The 26,172-nt window shown below is 36.7% G+C and overlaps 1 protein-coding gene and 2 long non-coding RNA genes across 19 annotated transcripts in view; 1 reads left to right on the top strand and 2 right to left on the bottom strand.

Moving 5' to 3' along the window:
* LOC18442907 (uncharacterized) overlaps positions 1–21,292 on the bottom strand; it is a 39,146-nt gene extending 17,854 nt beyond the window's left edge. For 3 of the 17 annotated variants that reach the window (XM_088864830.1, XM_088864822.1, XM_088864826.1), the window contains exons 1-2: positions 12,993–13,088; positions 5,751–5,899 (exon numbers count right to left, since the gene is read on the bottom strand). Coding sequence is in view for 12 of the 17 variants with exons in the window: in XM_088864822.1 (XP_088720948.1) it covers positions 5,751–5,899 (149 nt within the window). In the remaining 5 variants the exon portion in view is untranslated. Of the gene's footprint in view, positions 1–5,750; positions 5,900–8,644; positions 8,684–12,992; positions 13,142–13,312; positions 13,421–19,723; positions 19,830–19,909; positions 19,932–20,042; positions 20,479–21,066 lie in introns of those variants that run through there. The other 14 variants (XM_088864831.1, XM_088864823.1, XM_088864827.1 and 11 more) reach the window with 12 other exon arrangements.
* LOC148782252 (uncharacterized) lies at positions 15,841–16,219 on the bottom strand. Its single transcript, XR_016054102.1, has 3 exons — positions 16,199–16,219; positions 15,960–16,070; positions 15,841–15,870 (listed from the first exon to the last, which is right to left on the bottom strand). It is a non-coding gene; the product is annotated as an uncharacterized LOC148782252 (long non-coding RNA).
* A 2,142-nt stretch (positions 21,293–23,434) lies between the features above and the next one.
* On the top strand, positions 23,435–24,287 carry LOC148782251 (uncharacterized). The gene is made up of 3 exons (XR_016054101.1): positions 23,435–23,537; positions 23,627–23,790; positions 23,871–24,287. It is a non-coding gene; the product is annotated as an uncharacterized LOC148782251 (long non-coding RNA).
* The last annotated feature ends 1,885 nt before the right edge of the window (positions 24,288–26,172 follow it).

The following is a 26,172-nucleotide window of genomic DNA, read 5'->3' as shown; positions in this document are numbered from 1 at the left end:
ATATTTTCATGACAAGTAAATTCAACAACTTCCATAGTGCCATATTAGCCTTTTAAGTATCAATGGAACAAATAAATGCATAAAGACAAAAACTTCAGTTGAAAATAGAATAAACCGAAAAAATATAAAACACATGATAAAGAAACCTAAAATAAAGTAATATAGATCCAGTATAAATGTTTTTCATGCTACATAACTTCATCAAACTAGGCCTTATTTTAGCAATTTAATTATTGAAGTGCTAGAAAAATGAAAATAAAAAATTTTAAAAAAAAGAAACAAGTTTATATAAGTACAAGGCTCTAAACAATCAAATTTGAGCGCAGCTCAAAATTTCATTAGACGAGATTATTTTGATGCCCAAATATCCTCAAATTGATCATCTCAACCTCAAGATGCATAGCCATGAGAAAAAAAATAGATATTAAGTTTTGGAATAATATAATGCATTTTTAGACCGTCAATTTTCAAGATTTTCAAGTTTTCATAAATCTGCTTGATCTACACTATTTTTGAAGCTTTAAATTTTATATTTAGAGATGACAATATATTTTAAGGCTATTACAAAGATTTCCAACATTGAAACCATATTTCTCGACACTATTTGAAGGTGCGCTCTACTTTGATTGTATAGAACCTCGGCTCTATACAAACCGCACCCTAAAAAAAACATAGCATTTACTTAGAAAAAAAATGCATATGAGGCTCCTAAACAGTAAAAACATACAACGTTAAACTTAGTGATAAAACAACCATTACATTCAACAAAAGAAACAATACATTGCATTGGTTTGGAAAAGGAATTGTTTACAATAGGAACCCTAAAAAAACCAAAAGTTTTCTAGTTTTTCTATATATTAAACAAAAACAAAACAAGAAAATCATTATTAGGGCTTCAAATTAGGTGAGATGATGGTCAGAATCGTCCATGGAAGTCGCCAGAAAATAGGGCAAGGGTTGGGATGATTTTTTTTGGCGGGTGTGTGTGTGTTTGTGTGTGACGGGGGGGGGGGGGGGGGGGAGGGAGATAACCGCCACAGTTTTTTCTCTTAAAAAAGCTTTATAAAACCCTAAAGCCCACCCTTTTGGGAAAAAAAAGCCAAAAAGCCCTCACAAAAAATCAAAAAGCCTTAAATACAAAAAAGGGTGAAAAATGACCCTAAATTCAAAAAAAATTAACAAAGGCAATTTTTAAATACTATCAGGTCTAGCCAATTTGGTTAATGACCGGTTCGGTGGACATTCTACACTATGGGGACAAACCAGGCCCCACTGCCTTTCAGCAGAGACTGACCAATCCAGTCTGATTTAGACAACATTGGTTATGTCCACTTCAACACCAAGAAAATATTTTAGTTATCCATAGCCCCAGTGAAGCAAAGTGATAAAAAATTTGGCATTTAAGAGCTCCTTTATGGTTTGAATAATGGTCACTCGCTCTTTCTGTAATAATAAGATCACTAACATAAATTGGTAAGACAGTGATACCATGCAGACCAAGTGCAAATGAACAATGAGTAGTCCACCAGACCGCGAAAAATCATGAGTTTATTTCATTGCAAACACTCTCAAATCATGCTTATGAAGCCCACTTAAATCCATATATCGCCTTGATGAGCTTAAGTTTTAGGTCAACTATGAGTAACCAAGTGGTTGTTCAATATAAATTTTCCTTAATATCACCATGAACAAAGGCAGTTTTAACATCAAGTTGTTGAACATCCCACCCATAAGTGATGGCTAAGGACAGGACAATTCAAATAGTGCCCATTTTAACTTCAAGACTAAACATTTCCTTATAATCCAAGCCTTCTAGACTATATCCCTTAACTGCTAAGTGAATTTTGATGTTGGTGTTGTAGCTTTAAAGGCCTTGAGAGCATGATATTGTACTCGTGGGAGTGTGGTCCATGTGGGACTAGGGAGACATGGTTTGTTCCATTGACTCGACTGGGATGGGCAGTCTAGGCCAGGGAGTGGGGTCCAAACCCCCTTTAGCCTTGCGCATAAAGTACAACCCTTGAGGGTTTTCGAAGTTGTGGTCAGAAATATGCTTAGTGGTGGTTTAGCCAAGAGCCAGACGAACTCTTTTGCGCATTTTTTACGCTTATAAGGACAAGGGCCAAATACTTAACACCATCATTGCATGGCATAATAACATAATAGCCGCATCTATGGGAAGCAACTCATTGGGATAAGACATGTACATGTGCTAAGGAGAAGACCCCCTGTACCATTGCAATAGGGTGACATCTGGGGAAACAAGATTTGTGCTTAAGTTAGAACCAGCAATCCAAACACTTAATCGCAGTCCCTCTATTTATTGGTCAGATTTGATGAACCAAGCACGAGCCCCTGCGAGATAGGCTAGGCCATGGGTTCCATTGGGTTGGTTGAGAAGATAGACCGAGGACAACGGGAACTAACATAAGTGGAGTGCCTTAATAAATGCATATTCCTAACCCGGTGGATCCATTTCTCTTTTAATTGGGTTTATTTATGTTTTAGAAATTTTAGTTTCGATAAAGATGAATTTTTAGAATGTAATTGATATTTTATTTTTGTAAAATTTCTATAAAAATAAAATGAATCTTCAGAATATAAAAATTTCACTCAAGTTTTGAAAATATTAAAAAGGGGCATAAATTCCATGGACCATACTCATATAGTGTATGAACCACGTGGGGCCCAATGGCCATGGGCCCACACGTTTGTGGTGTGTGGGGCCCACCGGGCTTTCTTGACCCACAAGGTCCACCTAGTTGACTCCTCATCTTTGTTGAAGTCTTCTAGAAATTAAAAATTATGATTAACGATAATTTTGGAAAAAGAAGAGGAAGCCTTCTAGATGATTGCGAATATATTTTGCGAAAAAATGATTAGGCTAAGATTTTACAAAATGAATATTTTGAAAGGTGTGGCTATGTGGAACTCCAGGTATTAAATTCAAAAATTTCTTTTTACTTCTATTCAAAATGCCTGAATTTCACTTACATGTGCCACAATATATTGCTAGAAAATAAAAACAATGCCCTAAATACAACCTAGGGTCTTTATTTTATTGCCAAGAGAAATAGAAACCATCTAGGAACTTTAAACTAGCTTTTATAACAATTTTTATCACAATATAAGTTCCTGAAAAATTACAAAAAAATAGAAAATAAAACTGAAAATAAAGAAAAACTAATGGGAAAACCTAGTGAAAGATTTCTGGAGTTACCCAACTAGGACTTGGTACACCCCACACCCGATTCCCTGACTAATGGCGCACTTTTCCTCCTTAAAGTGTTGCTGGAAATTCTTAGATAGTGTATAGCTTTGTAGGCTATCATTCTTTCTTTAAGGTTTAAGAGAGCTCAAAAATAACCAAGGGTTTATACAAACCCTATGTGAACAAAATAGAGCTGATCTTGAGGTTGATATCTCTGTAAGTTAAGCTTCTCTCTTGTTCCTTTGAAAAATACAGCAAACTTCATTTTAGGGTTTCTCCAAGAAAAAATAGGTCACCTCTATTTTTTTTTCCAAGACAAATAAAAAAATAAAAATAGCGAGAGAGAGAGAGAGAGAGAGATGTGACGTGCCTCGCTTTTGGTTGAAAGTGAGAGATAAAAGGTGGCGTGAGAGAGAAAAAGAGGTCCCCCCAATTGGTGCGTGTGGAGAGAGAGAGATCTCCCCAAATTGGTGCGTGAGGGAGAGAGAAAGATCTCCCCAAATTGGTCTGTGAGGGAGAGAGAGATCTTTTGGAAAGAGAGAAATAAGATCTAGTCATTAGATCTCAAATAGGTTCAAACTCCTTCTTAAATAGAAGAAAACTTATCTCCTAATTTGAATAGGATTCTAGTTTGAATAGAACTCCTACCTTATCTAATTTCCAGCAAAACCTTCTAGGATAACTAGAAAACCTGTGGGGTGAGAGATTAATCATAGCCATCCATCACAAAAATCAGCCATCATGATTTTGGATGAATAAATTAGAAACATTATCCCCTTACACTTTGACCCAATCCACGCCTATTTAAAATAAAATCAATCAAATTTAAACTTTCTCTTTTTAAATTTGAAATCAAATTTAAATATATTCTAAATAAAACTAATCTAGATTTCCCACAATATTTGGGAAACCATATCTCGTTAGATTTCAAACTTAGCAAATTTAAATTTGAAACAAATCAAATTGAATAGGGTATGCCTATTCCATTAAAAGTGGCGTGCCTCCATATTTGAGCGTGCCACCCTTTCCCAAAAAAAAAAGGTGTGGGGGGGATTGTGCCACAAAAAGGGGCATGCCCCCCTTTTCCCATAAAGAAAAACGTGCCCCCCCACCCTCTTTGTAAGAATATGTGGCATGACACTCCTTACAAAAATTAGTGGCGTGACACCCCCTTCAACAATAAAATAGGGTGTACCAAATATTGTTGTACCGAAATAGGGTTATGGTCCCTAGGGTGCACGAAGTGTCACATGTGGGGCTGGATCCTTGCTCCCACATGTGTTATTTTTAAAGTTCTAAAATTTTCAGAAATACCCTTTTATGAAAATTTACAACAAGAACAATATTTTAAAATGTAGAAAAATATTTAAAAATCAAAAGAAAGATTTATAATACTAAAATAAAATATACTAGGAGTGAACTGGTACCAATGGGTCAACATAAGCGACACTAAAAGGTGCTCCGCTCTACCCAGAAACCATGATCCATAAATGTTCTCTTATCCAATCTAACAACGTCCTATAACCCACAATCTCTTTGCAAGGGCTCATGATTTGGCTTGTCAACGTTAGATAATAAAACAATGGGATTATGATCCTAAAATGTGGATTACAGTTCCCCCCTTTAAGAGCAAGTCTAGCCCTTGTCACTACAATGCAAAAGGGGCTCTCTCAATGCATATGTACACGTGTCCTTATAAAAAGAGTTGCTTCCCATGCGACTATCATATGTACATGTGCAGAAGTTTGTTGAGAATTTGGCCCTTGCTCTCACAGGCCTACAACCGCACACAGGACACCATACAGTTCTCCCGGCCTACAAACATGATCCCTGGGCATCTCTCCGACCTCAACGAGGGATGACCACTTCAAACCCTTCTTGGATGTTCTGCATTCCTAGGGCGAAGGGCTTTACACATGACCATGGTTATAAACTGCCCAACCCTTGGTCAGTCAACACACACTCCCACTAAAGTGCATCTTCCACTATACATCATTTTTCTTACAAGCTCTCTAAGCGTTTAACGGCCACATAAAACCAACACATTTAGCTTCTAGAAATCTTCTTTATTGCTAGAAATTCCCAGCCTTCCCTTAATCGTCATGGTTGATTTAGGAATTAGTAGGCTGAGATTAAAAGACTCCGGCATCACATAGATCACCAAAAATCCAAATTGCAACACAAAAAACATATAATGCAAAATATAAACAACAGAAACACGTGTACCATATAATAGACTCTTCATCACATTTATGGGTTCCGGGATCTAGGATTGGGATTCTATAAGCTAATGGAAGAATATCCACTAGCAAGCTGTTGATTTTGAGTCTCAACAGCATTCTGACTCATGGTCCCCCATATTGTTTCGATATCATCCCTTACTTAAGCTTCACTTTTTGTTTAAGAGACTTAAGAAACAAAGAGAACCTCAAATTATTAAAATTTAACAGAAACAAGCCCCACATGTGGGAAATGAGAGCAACAAGAAGTTACGTCCTATATCAAATGTAGTTTACTTAATGCAAGAAACCTCCCATACCTCAAAGGTGAAGCAATCTTATTATCTGGATCTGAAATAGCCAGTCCAACATATCGGTTCCCGACATCTAATCCAAGCAATCGCTGTTCTGCAATCTTGTTGCTCTCCAACAACTTTTGAAACAAGTCAATTGGCTTAGCAAATCTCATCTGCAACATTTATTAAAAATAAAACATAAGTTAAGACTTTGAAAAGAAGACTACTAGAATTTGAGAATACCATAATGAATTACTTAGGGCCCCTTTTATAAAACGGAATTTTGAATATACATAAATTTCAAATCTGAATAAAGTCTTTGCTGTAATCCTGTATATAGTATATATTATCGTGTTTCCGGTGTCTGATTGATCGTCGACATGTTCAGAATTTGTATAGGCTTGATACTTTTAACTGCTTCACTAAAAGAATCAGAATTTATTTATCTATTCTTAGTCAGCACATATCTGATTTCTACCTAGATTGTAGTCTCTCTTTCCCACTACTGAAGATCAGCATCATAAATCAAAAGTAGAGGTAAGTGCTAATGAGTTAATAAAGAAAAATCAATGGTGTCTATATATATAATTATATACACATAATTCTCTCTCTCTCTCTCTCTCTCTCTCTCTCTCTCTCTCTCTCTCTCTCTCTCTCTCTCTATATATATATATATATATATATATATATATATATATATAGAGAGAGAGAGAGAGAGAGAGAGCGTGTGTGTATGTGTGTGTGAAGAACCCATAATTCAGGTGACCTATCTCCAAAGCGCATCTTATGTAATGGGTCGAAATAACTATTGTATAGCCCAAGCAACGTAATGTGTGAACTTTTCTCTTTTTCTTCTACTTCTCTTCGCTCTCTTTGTTCTAACTTCTTCTCACTTTTCCAATTTTGTCAAGTTTCTTTCCCACTCGCCTTGTTTCCTATCTATATCTTACACCCCAAGGTTCTTTCCTCTTCTATGTTAAAATTCAGTTGCGACTTTGTGGGTAACCTTCACCATATCTTGCCCTACATGGTAGTTTTCAGATTTTTGCCAGGTATAGGATCAACAAGTGGCAAGTACACTGCCAATATCTTTCGACCTTTTATACTGTTCGAATTTTGCTGGTACAGCATCAACAGTTAGGTTGCCTCTACCATGACGTCTCCCTCTCTTTGTCACTCCCACTTCTCTCTATCTCAAAATCTCTCTTGTCTTTTTAATCTTTTGCGCTACCTATTCTTGACCCCTCCCCCCCTTTCAATCTCCTCTCTCTCCCCTCAAACTAGTCCTCTCTCCTATTATATCTAAATCTGGGAAGTGTTTAGCTCTCGTTCTGAGGATAGACCTCACCACCTCCATTTAACTCTAGTCATTTCTTTTTTGATCTTTGGCTTCTTTGGTATGCATTTTTCAGATTGTGGAGCACCCTGCTTGTGGGCTGCATCCCTAACAACTCATGAGAAGAAGTGTGGATACTTCTATGTATAATACATCATCAACATTTAAAAAAAAAGGGTTCTGGGTTTTTAGGGCCAGAATTATTTTAGATTCCACGATAGCTTAAAATGTAAGGATATTGTGAGATTATCAAATATGGCCTTAGGCTTGGACCAAAAGAAACCCAAGAAAGGTTCTTGAACATAGGTTCCCCTTACAGGATATCTAAAAATAGATTAGAAAAATATACCCATAGTACAATAAACTAACAATAAATTATTATGAATCCAGCAATAGGTGTCCTATTTTGTGGAATATTGTAGAAGTAATCTTTCTAGAGAAGAGTACATTAACTATAAGAATTTTAGTTGTGTCATACTTATGCATTTTTGTATGCCAGACTCAACACCCACGCTTTATTAGATAAGTATTTGACAATGCACTAATCCAAGCTCTAGTTGGGATTTGAGTTAATCAAATCCTACCCTAACTAACATCAGGTGTAAGTTTCAGTTTGTCCTAAAGATTGAGTAGAAAAACCAGCTCCATTCTTCGGAACAATGAAATTGAGCATTCTGTGGGTTGCATGTGGGACCATTATTCGCATGCATGGGCTTTCCTACAATTAGTGCATCCTATAAGCAAGCAGAATTTATTTATTGACACTCATGCCGTATAAAGTACAAACCTAATCAATATTTAGTAACAATTTAAGAAAATTAAGGATTTCAAGGTGAGGACAATGTTTTGCAACCTTTTGTCCAGTTCGACAATTTTTAACAGACTACACAATTCTGATGACGTCCTAGGTGGTATGGCCAAACATAGATGGGCTGACCAAGCTTTTAGGCCTTAACACCCAGGTTGGAGAAGTGTGGCTCGAATTCCTAAGTAGCACTAATCATATTTCAATTCTTTGACACGGACATGACAGAACAAGCCAAATAGCTTCGCCAAGTCTTCTTTGAATCAATGGCTGTCCCATGCCATGGAGAGAGACATGTGACCAGAATGTGACATGATCAAACTTGGATCAATAGAAATCAACATATTAAGGTCTAGCACAATATTCATCAAGAAATTTTCTACCGTAAGCAATTAATGGGATTCAAGAATAGATTCTGTCTTCAACAATCTCAGAATCATAACAAGTGATCTAGGCAAACCACTACTGAATGTAAGTCAACCAAAAACCACTATTTCATGGAATTCTTTAAAGTGATTAAGTCACCTCCTTCCATCAATTTTAGTAACTTAAATGAATTCTAAGCAAGACTGTATCTAATTTCTGGTGCTTAAGAACTTCTTAATCATTCCTCTTATTTAAGTACAGATTAATCCCATCTGATGGATCTGAATATAGTAAAAACGATAAGGACCCATTTGATTTCCCCCCAAATTGTCATCTCTGACCACTAGATCCTGGGGCGCATCATGTGGTGGTCGCCAAGCACCCAGGGCAAGCAGTACACAAGGCACCCACCTTTTTCCCTGGACGGTTGCCTCGGCCAGCCCAGACCACCTTCAAAAAACAAAGAAATTTGAAGATGATGAGAGGAACAAAAAGTGAATCCACAGTAAATTTGAGATGACAGGAAGAAAAAGTGAAAGCACATGTCGGCAGCTAAATCCACCCAATAGCAATGAAGATTAGGCGCCACCACTGTCTTCCATCAAGTTCCTCTCTCTCTCTCTCTCTCTCTCTCTCTCTCTCTCTCTCACACACACACACACACACACAAGTGGTGGAATTTCAACTTACAACTCACTATTTTACTATTTCAGCTGGGGTAGTAAGAGATTGCCCCAGTAGGTCTTTAGTTTATTAAAATAAAAAAATGGGAGTGTTTATTTTGTACTTTTTATCGAAAACGAAATGCAAAAGAAGCCTTGGCTTTGGACTGCCTTGGTTACTGGGCACCCTCCTACGAAGCTACCTCGGAGGTCAAACCTGAATTCTTGAACATTGATCACCACATCATGCATTTCCTGTTTGTTCTTTCGGTTTTATTCCTATATGGCACTTATTTGATTTTTGAGAAGTTTGTCCTCCATTTTCCCGTTTGTTCTTTTTCTTTTTTAATTCAAGACCCAAACATTGTTTTCATTTTAATTTTCCAATACTCATAAAATTCAACTTTGAAAATTGGAATCAATAGTTGAAAAATATTATGATTACTATGGTGGGCTATATGGAATAAAACAGGAAATTGAATAAAGAGATTTAAAATTGAAAAATATTTTTATCACCTCTCCCTTGAATTTTATTTCTAACTTGCTGGATTAAATTTCCACACCAACTTCTTTGGCAACCTATAATCTCCTTTATCTCCTTTTTGGTAACCTGGGCTCTCCAATGCCTATATTTTTGATAACCTGGGCTCTCCAATGCCTATCCTCAACTTGGGCTATCCACGCCAATGCCTATCTTTTTTACAACTTGGCTCTCCACGCCAATGCCTATCTTTCTTTTCTGCTTTTTTCTTTTTTGTTCCCTCACAACCTCGGCTCTGATACCACTGTTGATATTTTAAAAACACGTAGCCAAGTACTCATGGAGAGATAGACACACAACTCAACTTTACTCAAGTTTTTCTCACGCACACATTTCAACCACACGCACAGATTACATAAAACTTACATACACATTGCTTTCACCGGTTGCCTTTTTTTTTTTTTTCTCTTTTTTCCATAGCTCAGTGGGGAGGAGATCCCCTTACCTTGACGTTTGTAGGACTCGACCCTGGGAACCGAGCACCGCGATTTCTATCACCCAACACAGTGGCCAGTTTATACCCAGGCTTCTTGCCTCAATGGTAGGACTCGAGCCTAGGATCCAGGCACTGCGAATTTTATCGCCCGACGTGCCAGTCAGTTTATACCCAGGCTTCTTGCCTTTTTCTTCTTTTTCTTTTTCTGTTTTCCATAACTCAATGGAGAGAAGATCCCGTTACCTTGGCGTTTGTAGGACTCAAGCCTGGGAACCGAGCGACCGTGAATTCTATCGCCCGACGAGCTGGCCAATTTATACCCAGGCTTCTTGCTTTTTTTTTCTCTTTTTTTTTTTATATTTTCTGATAGCTTAGTGGGGAAAGATCCCCTTACACTGCCGTTGGTAGGACTCGAGCCTGGGATCCAGGCTTTGCAAATTTCATCGCCCGACGTACCAACCAGTTTATGCCCAGGCTTCTTGCCATTTTTTTTTTCCTCTTACCCCACTAAGCTATCGAGAAAAAAAAAAAAGAGAGAGAGAAGAAAATGGCAAGAAGCATGGATATAAACTGGCCGACATGTCAGGCGATGAAATTCGCGGTGCCTGAATCTCAGGCTCGAGTCCTACCAACATCAGTGAAAGGGGATCTTTCCCCACTAAGCTATTGGAAAAAAAAAAGAAAAGAAAGGGCAAGAAGCCTGGGTATATAAACTAGCCAGCACGTCGTGCAATAGAATTCCCGATGCTTGGTTCCAGGCTAGAGTCCTACAAACGCCAAGGTAAAGGGATCTCTTCCCCACTGAGCTTTGGAAAAAAGAAAAAGAAAAAAAAAAAGACAAGAAGCCTGGGTATAAACTGGCCGGCACATCGGGCGATAAAATTCGCAGTGCCTGGATCCTAGACTCAAGTCCTACCATTGAGGCAAGAAGCATGCGTATAAACTGGCCACCGCGTCGAGCGATAGAAATCGTGGTGCTCGGTTCCCAGGTTCGAGTTCAACAAACGCCAGGGTAAGGGGATCTCCTCCCCACTGAGCTATGAAAAAAAGAGAAAAGAAAAAAAAGGCAACCTGTGAAAGCAATGTGTATGTAAGTTTTATGTAACCTATGCGTGTGGTTGAAATGTGTGCGTGAAAAAACTTGCGTAAAGTTGAGTTATGTGTTTATCTCTCCATGAGTACTTGACTAAGTGTTTTTTAAAATATCAACAGTGATATCAGAGCCGAGGTTGCGAGAACAAAAAAAAAGAAGAAGAAGAAGAAAAGAAAGAAAGAAAAGCATTGGAGCGGAGAGCCAAGTTGTAAAAAAAAAAGGAAAGATAGGCATTGGCATGGAGAGCCAAGTTGTGAAGAAAAAAAAAAAGACAGGCATGGGCGTGGATAGCCTAAGTTGAGGATAGGCGTTGGAGAGCCCAGGTTACCAAAAATATAAGCATGGGAGAGCCCAAGTTGCCAAAAAGGAGATAAAGGAGATCATAGGTTGCCAAATAAGTTGGTGTGGAAATTTAATCCAACAAGTCAGAAACTAAATTCAAGGGAAAGGTGATAAAAAATTTAAATCTCTTTATTCAATTTCCTATTTTATTCCATATGGCACAGCATAGTAGTCAAAATATTTTTCAACTATTGATTCCAATTTTCAAAGTTGAATTTTATGAGTATTGAAAAATTAAAATGAAAACAGTGTTTGGGTCTTGATTGAAAAAAGAAAAAGGGTGATTAAAAAAATAAAAAAAAACAAAAAAAAAATTTATTTTGATTAAAATGTTAGGTGGTTTGCAATGAAAAACAAAAGAGGAAAGAAAAAAAAAATTCTTAAATGTGAAGTTCTTGGAAAAAGAAGACGTAAATTTTTAAAAAAATTTCTTAAATGTGAGTAATGGATTCTCTTGAAAAAGGAATAGGTTAGTGCCACATATTGCAGTGTGCTTTTATTTTCTCATGAAGTCCAATATGTTTTTGCTCTAATGTGAAAACATTTTGGAAAAACCCAATTGGTTCATACTCTTAAATCATTACATACTTGAACTTTCATGGGTTAATTTATTTTGGGTTTTCTAATGATAATTTTCGGTTGTGATTTCACGATTCTTTTTTAATGCTATTTTGTTTTGCCCTATTCAGCACACCATGAGCTTAGTTCTATATCTCTGTTAGCTCAATGTGCTATTTATGGTAGGGTATGTATTTCATAAATAGGAGGAGAGAGCATTGAAAATGCATATAATTACTTTCTTCTAGATTTGGCCACATTTTTTTTATTATAACAAGAAATTTCAAATTTCCAACTAGACAGAATAGTAATTCAAGTTCGGACAATCAAATAGATCATAGAATCAGAAAAATATGAAATTGCTGTTCAAATCAGAGCAATTGAACACTCCAGCTTCAAAAACCACAATTGATCATACTGCAATTTTGGTCCACTATAATTTGAAACTTGAAAACAAAACATGAAATTAACGATCAAACAGTGCCCAAGTTGTAACTAGTGAGAAAGCCTAAACAAGTGTCAAACCATCGCATTGCACTGTATATATATTAGTTCCAATGTAAACTAGAAAATACTAAATAAGTTAATGAAAAGTTCTAACAAATCCTCAAAGTAAAGAAGCAAAAGGTTGCAGTCTTCACCATGAAAATAAGAAATATAATATCATTTGCAAAAGAGTTTTTTTCTTTTTGTTGGGGAGGGGGGGTTGGGTTTAAATGCAGAAGAGACTTATATTATATGAAGTATATTCCATACAGCCCCACATTAGATAATTTGCAAGAGCATCAAAGGTTCACACAATTGGAGAGTTTCAATATTTTCAATTAAATACATGTATGAAAGGCAAAAAACATTACTTGTAAGTGGCACTACAATAGGTTATGAATCCAATATATTGAAGTATTAAAATGTAAATATAAACGCATCGACAGTAGGGTAACTAAGTAAGCTACTTTTGGCTTTCAATCTTCTAAGCATTTAAAGCACTAAATGGCACAACATTGAAGTATCACATACACATTTTGATTCCATCAAAAAACAAAATAGAAGCACCAGAAGGTATGAAACATTCTCTTCACAACCAAAAAGTAAATTCTTGAAAGTTGCACAAGGATGTGAATACTTACAACCTTCACACTTCCAAACAAAGTTCACCTCCCATTCAAGGGGCCAATCAAAGTTTAGATAGCAGCACTGCTAGCTGCTCGTCTGATATGTTTATCTCTTTGAAAGCTCCCACAGCTTCCGCAAGCTTCGCAGCTAATTGATGCTTGCACTGCAAATATAATTATTTCAATAAGCCTAATGAAGGAATAATTTGGCAACAGTAGTTTATAAAGCTCGAAGAAGCAAGAGGAGGAGTACAAGGAGAAGAAACCGTTCAGAAAAGAATGAGAAGAAGGAATAGAAATAGGGAGCAGAGAAGGAGAACTAGAAGAAAGCATACACAAAGTTGTTCTCCCCTATTGACAGTGTCAAAGAAGAACGAGTAGCACGTGCAGAGGTGATCTGGAAAGCATATGTATTCTTCCCCTCTTTTAGACTCTCCAACCACCTAGATACCAATTGCACTTAAACGAGATTACCTAACTTAAAAATACAAAAAAAGGACGGCTACATATCCATCCATGTCAAAAGAGTGATCCCACACAGAAGATTTCCTTACTCAAGCTTGTGGCTTCCATCTCAAATACAGTAGTTTTTCTAATTAAGAATTTGATAAAGGAAGCAATTATAAGAACAACTTATGTCATTATTTATTACCAAATGATCATGTGTTATTTGCTATCAGCATAGTTCTAATATTCACAGAGCAGGTAAAATAATCAGAACCAATTAGAAGGATGCCTTCGTGACTTCACTCAATTTCATATCTCAATATTGTGCTTCCCTTCATATATAAACAATACCATACTACTTATAAAACAAGAAAATACTGAACTACAATTTCAATAAAAAAATTTTCTTAATGTCAACCACTTTTCATTCATTCAGAATGCTCCTTGGATTGTATTTCTCATTTACAAACAGGAATCTCTTCACAAAAACTTCAGAATCAAAACAATTTATGCACAAATTCACACTTCCTAAAGTCCATATAGAGCAGACCCCTCAGTCTCACTATGTATCTCCATTGACAAAATTGGTTACTGAAATAACAGAGTTGGACTCTCCTGATTCAGCTCCGAAGTCCACCAGCACGTTGGACTCCTCCAAATGTGTTGAATCTCTATATTTCTATTATGCAATAAATGAAACCTTCTTAGAATAAATTTAGTAGTCAAAAGGCCATTTTTCTTTCCATTAGCCCATATCCCCTTCACTGAGCTAAAGACCAATTAAGAGGGGCCAGGCTTCGGCCTCGGTTGAGTTGCAAAGGTGCAACAGCACAGAGTAAGTCATTAGGATTCTACCTTGACCATCTCTCACTACTCCAATGCTGGCATCTCCCAAATTACCTTTCGAGGCCGTCCAAAATTTTACTTGACCAATCCAGCAGGCAGCAGCAGCCGCCTATTAGAGTTCCCATCTCTCTTGCTTTTGCCATTTGCAATTCCAGCCATCTATTCTCCAAATAATTATTTTTTATATCCCCAAATGTAAGCTCCTTCTCCCTTGCTGCGACCACCACTTTAAATTATGAAGTGCGTTCTTCCGCTTGGGGAGATGCTAAATTATGACTGTGGCTTTAAATTGTTCTCTTCTTTTCTCATCTTGCTTACGATCATTGAAGCACCTACCATTGCGCTCGATACACATCATTTATAAAACTGCAAAGTCAGCCTCCAAAAAATAGTGCCCACTTTAGGTAAAGGTATAAACTACGGCTGCAATACGGCTTAGACTGAGGTCGGAGTAACAGCCCCAAGAAAACTAGTACAATTGCCCATATAGAACTCACTGCTGAGCAATGTAAAAATAAATGATTTACTGATTCAACTCCCTGTTTGTATATCAAACAAACATCGCAACTAATCATACTTCTCCTCCTGTGATGGTCAATCATTAACACCTTATTAATCATTGCTAAGCATGCGAGGCACCGTGTTTGGATGGGGACGGGACACACCATACCTTGCTGGCTGCAACATTTGGTTCACGTAGGCCTGCAAACGGGCCAGGCTGGACCAGGTCAGCCCGTTTTTTTTGCAGGGCCCAAGCCTGAACTAATGCACAATTTGTTGCCTCAGCCTGGCCAAGTGATCATTGAGGCCCAATCCTGTGGAGTCCGAAAATTGAAGTCGCCCGAGCAAGGCTCAGCCTATTTTTGGTTGTATAAATGGAGCTATATATAAATGTACATATTATATATGTGTGTGTATGCATAAACTTATATATTTATATCGTCAGGCACGACTCAGGCCAGGCAAAGGCTGGCCCAGGCCCGGCCCACGGTAAGTGTGCCCCAAACCAGCCCAAAGCCAGGTTTTGCACGGTTGGCAGCCCCAGACATCAAGTAAGAATTTGTATCACAGAAAAATCCCCCTTGCTACCTGGCACCAAAGAAGTGAAGCCTCCTTCATAGGGTTAAACAATAACTGTGGCAACTCTGCTAGCAAACACAACATCAGTTCCACTTCATCCTCCTTTATTGCCGGCCCGAGGAATGGACTTCATGGGGACTGATACCCAAACCCTTCCACCATCAGCACTTTCACATTGCAATCTGAGCAATCACAATAAGGATTAGGTACACCTCCTAGATAGGTTTTACCAAGCCAGGATCCAAGCAAAATCAAGGGCTCCTACCACCCCTTACCTGAATTCTAATATTTTGCGGAACATCTTGCACAGCAATGATTTTATCCATGCACCTGATAGTCTGCCCCTGTTACTCATCAGTTTCATGAACCATTCCTCATCACCTTCACCATGTTTGCTCAATGGGTTATTTGGGTACCATCCTCCACCACCATCTAGCTGGTAATGCCTTGTTTGTTCAGTTACTCTATCAATGCGCAAGTGCCCTTTGCCCTTGAAAAAAAAAATTTGATGTAACAGTTCCTGTGGGGTGGATCATTAGATGAGAAATATGAGCCTTGTTACCTTAAAACCAAGGGCAAAGGGGAGATGCAATAAATGGGCCAGTTCACCTTCACCATGTTTGCTCAATGGGTTATTTGGGTACCATCCTCCACCACCATTTAGCTGGTAATGCCTTGTTTGTTCAGTTACTCTTATCAATGCACAAGTGCCCTTTGCCCCTGAAAAAAAAAATTTGATGTAAAAGTTCCTGTGGGGTGGATCATTAGATGAGAAATAAGAGCCTTGTTAGCTTAAAAACAAGGGCAAAGGGGACATGCAATAAATGGGCCAGTTCATTAATGTTTACTTTATAAGTGTTATTCTCCCCAGGGACAGCTATTTTGTCCTCCAAGAGCCAAGTTCTTTTCAAATCTTGTAATAACTCTATCCCTACTTGCTTTGGCTAGTTTTCTGCAAGACACAAGGCAGATGAAGATATTTATTCGACAATTTATTAGTACCACATCCAACACAGCTTGCTAGCTCTTTTAATTGACTATCTGATAATGAAATCCACATCAAGTTCTACAATTCAGAAAAAACCCACATCAATTTCATTTTAGACATATTGACCCTTACACCTGAATCAACCCCAAATAACCACAAGTTCTTCATTTGTTATTGTGATGCATGACAAAAAAGAAGTGCATCATCCCCATGCTGCAAATGGCAAACAAGCAGTCCATTCACACAAGTTTTAAAGCCAGACAGCCTACCAAGAGCATAGACTCCATCATTGCCACTAAAAGTCTCAGCTACAATTGTGAAAAGAATGGGGCTAGGAAATCTCCCTACTTCATTCCTATTGAAATTCAAAAGTATCATTTGGGCGAGCCATTGGTTAAGACCAAGAAGTGCGCATTGATAGGCTACATGCGGTCCAAAATTACCTTCTTTCCTGAACCTCAGGAGATGCATGGTATTCTTACGGTACGCACAGTCTTCAATATCCTATGCTTCTCTAAATTCAATGTGCAAATCAACCCCGACACTTTGGCCCTCTGTCTTGAATGCAAACGAATGAACCATTAGTGCTCCATCAAGAATTTGTCTGCATGTGGAGGTGATATTACTTCCAGGACAACCTCTTGCAACCTACTTGCAAGAACCTTGGACACTTCTTCTTGGGCACTGCATAACAAACTGATTGATCTCAGAACCACAATATCTTCCACACAATCTTATTTTGGGATTAGGGCAATGAATGGTGAAGCCATTGCCACATAGATATTCCCTGTCAAAGAATTCCAGAAATATGATCAAAACAATAGGTTTACAGCCGATCCCAGAAATTCCCAAGAAAAAAGTGAAACGAAAACAATCCCGCCCCAGGCTTGATCATTGAACAAGCTAAGCACACCCTTTGCAACTTTTTCCTCCTTTAATGTCCTTTCAATCCATTTTATGCTTTGCCGTGAGAACTTTTTGAATGGGTTCCATCTATTGAGATGTGGGGCTTGCTTCAGCTCTGAAGGAGTTCTGAAAGTAATTCACTATCCCTCTCAATCCCCCTGATCATATTTGATGTCCACCTGTGGTGTCAACGGCGTGAAAGGATTTTGTATTGTATCACCTTTTGTATGGCATTTATTCCTTATCCTCTGTCACCAATAAATCTCCCCTAACCACATACAGTCCACTATAGAAACTCTGCGTTGGGTTCTACATTCATGCTAAGGAATCTTTCTTCCTCCTGATTATCTATCTTTGATATCTCAAACATCTAGTCCTCAACCTTGGTCTGAATACTTCTAAAGCTCTCCCTATTCCATTGCCTCATATATGTCTTGAGTAATCACAGTTTCTTACAAAGTCTACATCCAGCTGAACTCTATACCTCAAATGACATCCAACTCCCTGATTACTATGGGCAATGACTTCTTTTCCATTCATACAAGCTCAACCCGATAGGGAGATGGACCACTTCTTCCCAAGATTGTGTCCAACATAAAAGACCTATGATCAGACATCAGCTTTGATAGCACAAATGAATTCCATTCAAGGAAAATCGACTCAGACCAAAAGGTGATCCAATTAGTAAAAATAGGGTTACCTTTGCTATGCTAGGATCACATATATTTGGCTCCCAACAGGGGTATCTCTATCAACTAATGCAGTCGCCAAATCCTTCCATACTCATATTTCTCCAACTATCTTTCTATTTCTCATGTATGTACCTGGATACATTGAAGTTCCCCCAGCACAGCATAGGAGGTTATGATCCAAAGAAACCTTATATAGTTCTTCCCAAAATAACTTTCTAAGCATAGGGCTGTTGGGACCATACACAAAGGAAAACAACGAACTTTACTTCTTCAGTATGGGCCTTCAACTACAAATGCTTCTTCATTATGGACCACCTTGTGACATGGCAGCTGACTTTTCTTAGGCATAGGAGATCCCCTACCACCAAGATCAAATTGATGCCCCATTGGCAGATCTCAAGTTTTAGCCTTCTCATATATATATATATATATATATATATATATATATATATATATATATATATATACACTTATCCCCTGATTTTTCTTAGGTTCCCCCAACCACCTTAAGTGTCAGGGAAAGACTTCCATGGTTGGGGTATTGTGAGGGATCTTGTCACAAACGGAGACGCCTCCCTTACCATCGATGCTTAATTCCGCTCCATCCATAATTGATATTACAGGTTACACTGCTCAACAAAAGACTGTGTTTCCCTTGCCTTTGATGCCCTTATTGCTCCTTTCTTAGCCTTCTTTCTTCTCATTTTCTTCCTTAGCCGCATTTAACCAGCCATTTGACAAACTTAGCTTAGCCCCATTGCATTCATCATTTCCTTCAAATACAGTATCGCGTCCATGATTCGTCTCACCCTTCTAGAATCAGGCGAGACATGCATTCGTGAAGAGGAAGAGGTCCCTTAATAGTTAGCACCAAGGATGATTATGAATCTGCTCTGGTTGTCAATGGATCGCTACATTCAAGTTTTTTATAGTCGAGGCCAAGAGTCATGATGCACAACCTTTGCTCTCCTGTAATTCTGATACTTTGTTGGCCAATTTCCAAATTTGACTAAAGACTAAAGCACAAATCCATACAAATCCCATGTTCCAATTTCTCAGTCTTTCGATCCCTCCACTAGCTCCTTTCAATTCCATGGTTGACCCATACGATTCCTCTATGATGCACTATAAAATTTACCGGCAAACAACACCAGTAAAATTATCCTAGCACCCAAATTTTGATATGCATCACTCTAGGCTAGTGCAACAAAGAGGAACTCCCACCAAAAAAATTGTTGAAAGTCTATGGCCCTTCAGGATGGCCGCACCTTCCCTATCTTTTCTTTCTCAACACTCTTCAAGGCTGAGGTGTTGCATAAATTTTCAACTTAATCTTTCACATTATGTGGCTCCAATGTGGTAAACAAGCAGCAATGAAGCACATAGTACAATACATCATATACTATAAAGCTAAGTTACTAATTCAATTCCATAAAAAACTCAATAATTTGTCAGGAAACTCTGAGTAATTATGAGCAGCTCAACATATTGAAAGAAGCCATAGCCAGAAAATATTCAAATCCGGATTACTGAACACTAAAGATATATTCATAAACATAAATATGTAAGCAAACATGAACTTAAATAGGTCATCCTCCCACATTCAGGTCACAAGCAATAAAAAGATTGAGAAAAAGGTTGCAAAGAACAGCCCTAATCAATAGCTGTAATCATGTAGTTTGAATCTAAAATTGAGCCCAAAAGAATTGTGACGCAATCCGCAGAAATAAGAATAAGGGGAACAAAAAGGAAGAAGCTAGTAAACAACAAAGATGTGGAAGAGAAACCTGGAAAAGGGCACGTCCACTCTGTTTTGCGGAGAGTTTCTTGACACCGGCTTGATCGACAATTCTGGTGGCTCTCTCAAAGTTCTTCCCGTAAAGGAAATGCAAGCTGATTGTGCAACCGCAAGTAATTGAGTAATGGCCCTGCAGAAGTGTAGAGAGAGAGAGAGAGAGAGAAAGAATCCTCACATTGAGAGCTGATCATCCGACACTGTTTTTGGCAAGGGAAAGAGGAATCATTAGTTAGAGCGAAATACTGGTTTTTCCTATTCAATAGGGGAGAGAGAGAGAGAGAGAGAGAGAGAGAGAGAGAGAGAAGTGCCTGAAGGGGCAGAGGAGATGTCTCTGAAGACTGCAGCAGCTACCGCTTTGCTTGTGGCCATTCATAGTTGTCGAAAGTGGAGGAAATCGAAGCGCAAAAAGGGGGAGGTCATGTTTGGTTGGCTTATGTGAGGTCTGGTTCAATCGCATCGCGTGGAGGGAGCGCGTGCAGGGGGATACGTTAGGGTTTAAGGTTCGTTCCGTTACGTATTTTGTACAAAATCCATTTTGAACAGGAAAAGGTTTATATAAAAACACAGAGTTGGACCTCTGTCCACCTCTATATATTGATAATATTAAAACAAGAACCCCATACCATAACATCATAAATTTCCCGATAAATTTTTCATAGCAGAAGAACAATGAAAGACAAAAGAATATGATCTTTAGAACAGCTACACAGCACACCATATCAGTGCACGAACAGTCATATAACGCTGCAAGAAACCCCATTCAAAACTATAAACCCTTCGTGATCTAACTTTCTAAACCAACAAGTTCTCCCCATATAACAATAATAATGGCCATGTCAATATATCATAGTCTAAAGCTCAGAAGCGTACATCATGGCTAATCTACTGACTGAAGAAACAGTAATCAAATGCACCAATATTCTATTAATAATGCATCAATAAGAATCAAGCAATTCAACCAAAACTAGCAATAACGGATTGCAGATGCAGAATAATAAACCATTACAAATTTCTCACTCAAAATTGAAGCAATTCAACAAAATAATTTCAAATAAGAACTTGTGGGGACAGCATTTGAACCAGTGGTAACCTTAAATGCCTCAAACAACACTAGTTCTCTTACTGCTTATTGCTCATATCCTAGAAACAGCATCCATCCCTTTTGAAATATTTGTTTTTTTCTAAAACACCACCTTATCAACTCGCTACAAGCTTTAAATTCCAAACAAAAACAAACACGAAATCTAACATCTACAAAATAAAAAATTGTTCGAGCTACCAGGTGGCTTCCTCAACCAGAAACAAACATCAAGAGAACTAGGAGAAACTCACCCTTTGTTCCAGCTACCAGGTTGCGTCCTCAACCAGAAGAAGAACAGTTAGAGAGGGCTTTCAGGAGTTGAGGAGTTTGGCAGAACAGTAATGACGGAGGTGTGAGAGAGAGAGTAACGTGAGGGGAGAGAGATCTCAGAGCAGAGAGAGAAGTTTAGGGTTTAGAGAAGAGCGAGAGTGCGGGGAAGCTAGCATCTATTATGAATACGAGTTTATTCGTACTCTTAAAATAATAAGTAAAATCTGCTGCTTTCATATTGGTGTTTGTAGAAGGCATCAAGTTTACATAATCAAAATATAAACATTTAAATCTTACTAAAACACGTACTTCTTGGGGCATCTACCCTCTTTTACTTAAAAAATGAGGAAAAGAAAAACATGCAAACACATTCTTTGTGGCCCTTTAATAAGATGCTCAAAATTTAGGCATATAAATTGTCCAATTTTTCGACAATCAAAATAACAAATTCATTTTAGGACCACAAATTTTTAGGTTATAACTAGTTTAATCCATAGACTAACTCAATAAGTAAACAAAGGTGGTCCAAAGCAGTGGTTTAAAAAATAGATTGGTGTCCCAGATCAGGTATCTCAAAAACCCATCCGGATAAGTGAATCTGTAGTTCGGATCCAGAATCGGTCGGATTCGATAAAAAGATAAAATCCAAAAAAATTGTTAAAAATCATTATAAATATTGATTTTTAAGAATCCAATAAAAAATCGGGTAATACATTAATAGCTTTCATTTTTTTCATCAATATGTGAATATTGAGATGTTCTTTCCTTGTATGAACTTATATTAACCATTAAATTTACACCACACAAAAGCAAAATCATAGATGAAGTATATAATCATACATGGATTACAATAAAGAATTAATTAAATTGATGAAAAAATGGCCACCAAAATTTCGAATTGGCGGAAAACTCTAATCCACTAAAAAAGAACCCAAATTATTACAACCTAACTAACTATAATATTATATACTGAAATTGAAATTGTTGGTTTACATTTTATAATTATTTTACCATACAAATAATAACAAATCCAAAATATCTTATAATATCTTATAATGTAAAATATATTATTGACAGTTGTAAGAAGAAATAGTACATTACATAATTTATAATGTAAAATATTAATAAATAAAATACAATATTTGGTTGTCAATTTAGAACTTATTAGAATGCGTACCAATTTTCGAAATACGTATCAATTTTCGAACACTTTAATTTTTCAAAAATCTAATTTTTTAGGTTTCTAGAATAAAATTAGTGGAAGAGATTGTTAGTAGAGAGTGAGAGAGAGATTTCAAATGGCCTCATTGTTTGAACCCTATCTTTAAACTAATATTCTTAAATTTATGTTAAAGACCACAATGTTATAAAAATAAAAAATATAATTAAACTATTTATTCCTAAGTACAGAAAAAAAAAAAAGATCTAACAATAGGCATTCATAAATGAGAGAGATAAAAAGAGCTAGCATGCTTCAAACCTATATTGTATTACCTCCATATATTTAATTTAAGCTTACGATAATCGCAACTCAAATGCGTGCTTGAAAAGCATAATACTTGTTATATTACCTTTTATTTATTTTTTGACAAGAAATACTTGTTGTATTATACTTTTTTTTTTTACAAATATTTATTTTTTGACAAGATATACTTGTCGTATTACCTTTTTTTTTTGACAAATGTTTATTTTTTGACAATAAATACTTGTTGTATTACCTTTTATTTGTTTTTTTGACAAAAACAATAAGAAGACTTGTTGTATAATATTTATGTTTTGACAAGAAGTACTTGTTGTATTACATTTTATTTTATTTTTTTGACAATAAATACTTATTATATTATCTTTTATATTATTTTTTGACAAAAAACACTTGTTGTATTACCTTTTATTTATTTTTGACAAAAAAAATAAGAAAATTTTATTTATTTTTAACAAAAAGAATAAGAAAATGATGCTACCAAGGTTCGAACTAGGGATGTTTAAATTAAAAGAAATGATGCTTCCAAGGTTCGAACTAGGGATCCTTAAATTAAAAGATCGACATGATAACCAACTAACCAAAGCACCACTTTTTGTATTATTTTTTATAATAAAGCCTATATTGTATTACCTTTTCAAGCCTATATTGTATACCATGCTCAAATCCCACATTGAAAAGATGAAAGAAGTTTAATGTACATAAAATCTTCCTCAGTACCATCTTTGTCATGTGCTTGAAAAGCATGAGTGTGCACGTGGCCATACTTGTATAATGCCATTATTGCTCCAAATTTTTTAAAAAATTATAAAAATACCCAAAATGCCCGCCCCTCAGTTTGATGATGTCATAATACTGATTTTCTTGCAGACTAGACTCAGCGGTTCACTGTAGCAGGATGCCAAAGGCGGCACGTACTAATTTTCTTACAGACTGGACTAGACGGTTCACTGTAGCAGGATGCCGAAGGCGGTACTGATTTTCTTGCAACTGATTTTATAAAATACCCAAAATGCCCGGCCCTCAGTTTGATGATGTCATAAATACTGATTTTCTTGCAGACTCGACTCGGCGGTTCACTATAGCAGGATGCCAAAGGCGATACATACTGATTTTCTTGCAGACTCGACTCGGCGGTTTATTGTAACAGGATGTCGAAGGCGAAACGTACTGATTTTCTTGCAGACTCGACTCGGCGGTTCATTGTAGCAAGATGCCAAAGGCGGTATGTACTGATTTTCTTGCAGACTCAACTCGACGGTTCACTGTAGCAGGATGCTGAAGGCGGTACTGATTTTCTTGCAGACTCAAACTTGGCGGTTCACTATAGCAAGATGCCGAAGGCGACAAGGTAGCCTCGGGGGGTTCACTGTAGCAGGATGCCGAAGGCGGTGCTAGTGACTGGAGTGAAGTCATAACAACGTGGTGCGGCTGGATCACTTTCTCCCTAATGCTTGTTGGGTATTTTGGTTTGACACCGCTTCACACCCCAAAAGGAGAAAGCCACGTCTGAGTTAAGCTTGGAGATGAAAATCTTCTTTTGTTTCTCGACGATATTCAGCCAAGGCTGCTCCTGTATAAGGAATGAGGTATTGTAATGTAGCAGGTGAATCCATTGTTTCAGCTACGACAACAGTAGTAGCTGAAAAGTAGTGTATTCCATTGCTCCTTGTTACTGGAAAGTAGTCACTACATAACCCACAGAAGATGTTTTTTGACCAATAGCTACATAAACACATGTTACATTTTACCCCTTTTTATTCAGAATAGTATCTGTAGCTATAGTTGTTTTATCTGTGTTTTTCTAATATATGTTTTGAATCTCCAATCAACAACGTGGAGATCTATCGGGCATACACGAACGCATACTTCACAAGCAATGCATTTATCGAACTCAAAGTGGATTTGCCCTTGGAAATGCTCTGATGTGATCAATTTTCAACAGGAATGAGAATAAAAAAGGGATCTTGGTATATTATCCAATAAAAAATATATATATGCAATTAGGGACTCGAGGCAGGGAAGAGAACAAATGGTGGGATCAAGAAGATCTTAGACCAGATACTAAATACCCAGAGTATTTTGGATCAGATGTAAAAAGTCAAAAAGATGTTGACCCTTGTTTTCTTTAAACAGGATTTGGCTCAGGATTGCCCATTTATCATTTCAGGGTTTCTCTGAATTTAGAAACTACCACTTAGTAGGTTTCCATACCAAGGCTCAATTTAATTAAGTCCATAGCGTCTACCAATTTCGCCATATCCCCTTTGAGTAAGATCGGGGTGTCATTGTAATTCTATTTAAGCCTTTTCATTCCTCTTAGTCTATAAGAGAATGGATGGGTCGTTTCATGTACAAATGCTTGTACATGGTCTTTTGTAAGCATCAATCAGTTCTAGCGGGTAGCTTGAGTCGTTTCTAGTAGTTACAATGGAATGAGAGTAATTGTCCACGTGTCTAGTTGATGAAGAGACATGATCATTACATCAAGTAGGTTCTATAATATTTATCTCATCTTGTACAACATCATATTTTATCTTAGTACACTATTCTAGAAATATTTAATGCTTTGTTAAGGAGTGACTTGATAGAAAGGTTATGTTCATCTTGCCCCAGTGGCAAGTGTAAAATTGTTTCATCCTGAACGTGTTACATCCCTTTGGTCCTCATGATTTTGGAGAAGAATCAATGGGTATTTCTATCAATAATACACTTTTAGATCAAACACGAAATGGAGGCTAATGTCGTACATCTTATGCATTGGAGGAGATAAATAAATATTTAGTAGAGGTATACTAACTCGTGTGAGTGTGAGTAGGAGCACGACATAAGAAGTTATGTACTCACTGAAGAATTTATGAAGGATCAATCGAAGGTCAATGATATAGAATAAGGGGGTCATTCACATGTTATCCCTCGCTAGTGACTGCTAAAGCATTGAACTTATATTTGTATGAGTTGAACTCCTGGTTTTAATTTGATTGTTATAATGCTAATAATACTAATACTAGTTTATTGATCATTAAAAAAATTACTAATTTATAAAAATAACACTAGCTCATATCATTTTAGAATCTATTTTCAAGTTGTTTTATCAATATCCCACATTGTAAGTACGACTTTATTTATTTATTGTGTAAATTTTATTAAAATATGATTGTAAATTTATGCTTCTAAATTCTATATTTTTGTCCACACTAATTATTATAAATTAGATTTATTAATTTATTTATATTATATATTATATATTATATTATTTTTTTGTTATAATTGTAAATTAGATTTTTTAAACTAGATGATGTTATAAAACACATTTCAAATTATTATTGTTTCTATAGTAAAATGATTATAAAATGCAAACCAAAAACTTTAATTTCAATATAATATTATAGTCAGTTAGGTTGTGATAATTTTGAACGAGTAAAGAGAATTAATAAATGTTTGATGTGATACTAATTTCACTTTATATGGGAAATTATTATTTTTATCTTATAGTATGGAAGTGTTTTTTAATATTTTTAAATTATTTTGTTGTAATATTATTACATTATATTATCATTAATAATTATATAGACATCCATACATGAAAATAACGTTTCAGTATTCA

The sequence above is a fragment of the Amborella trichopoda genome, chromosome 4, assembly GCF_054954075.1.
Source record: "Amborella trichopoda isolate Santa Cruz 75 chromosome 4, AtrichopodaSantaCruz75HAP2 v2.0, whole genome shotgun sequence".
Taxonomy (NCBI): Eukaryota; Viridiplantae; Streptophyta; class Magnoliopsida; order Amborellales; family Amborellaceae; genus Amborella; species Amborella trichopoda.
This window is presented reverse-complemented; position numbering and strand designations above follow the sequence as displayed.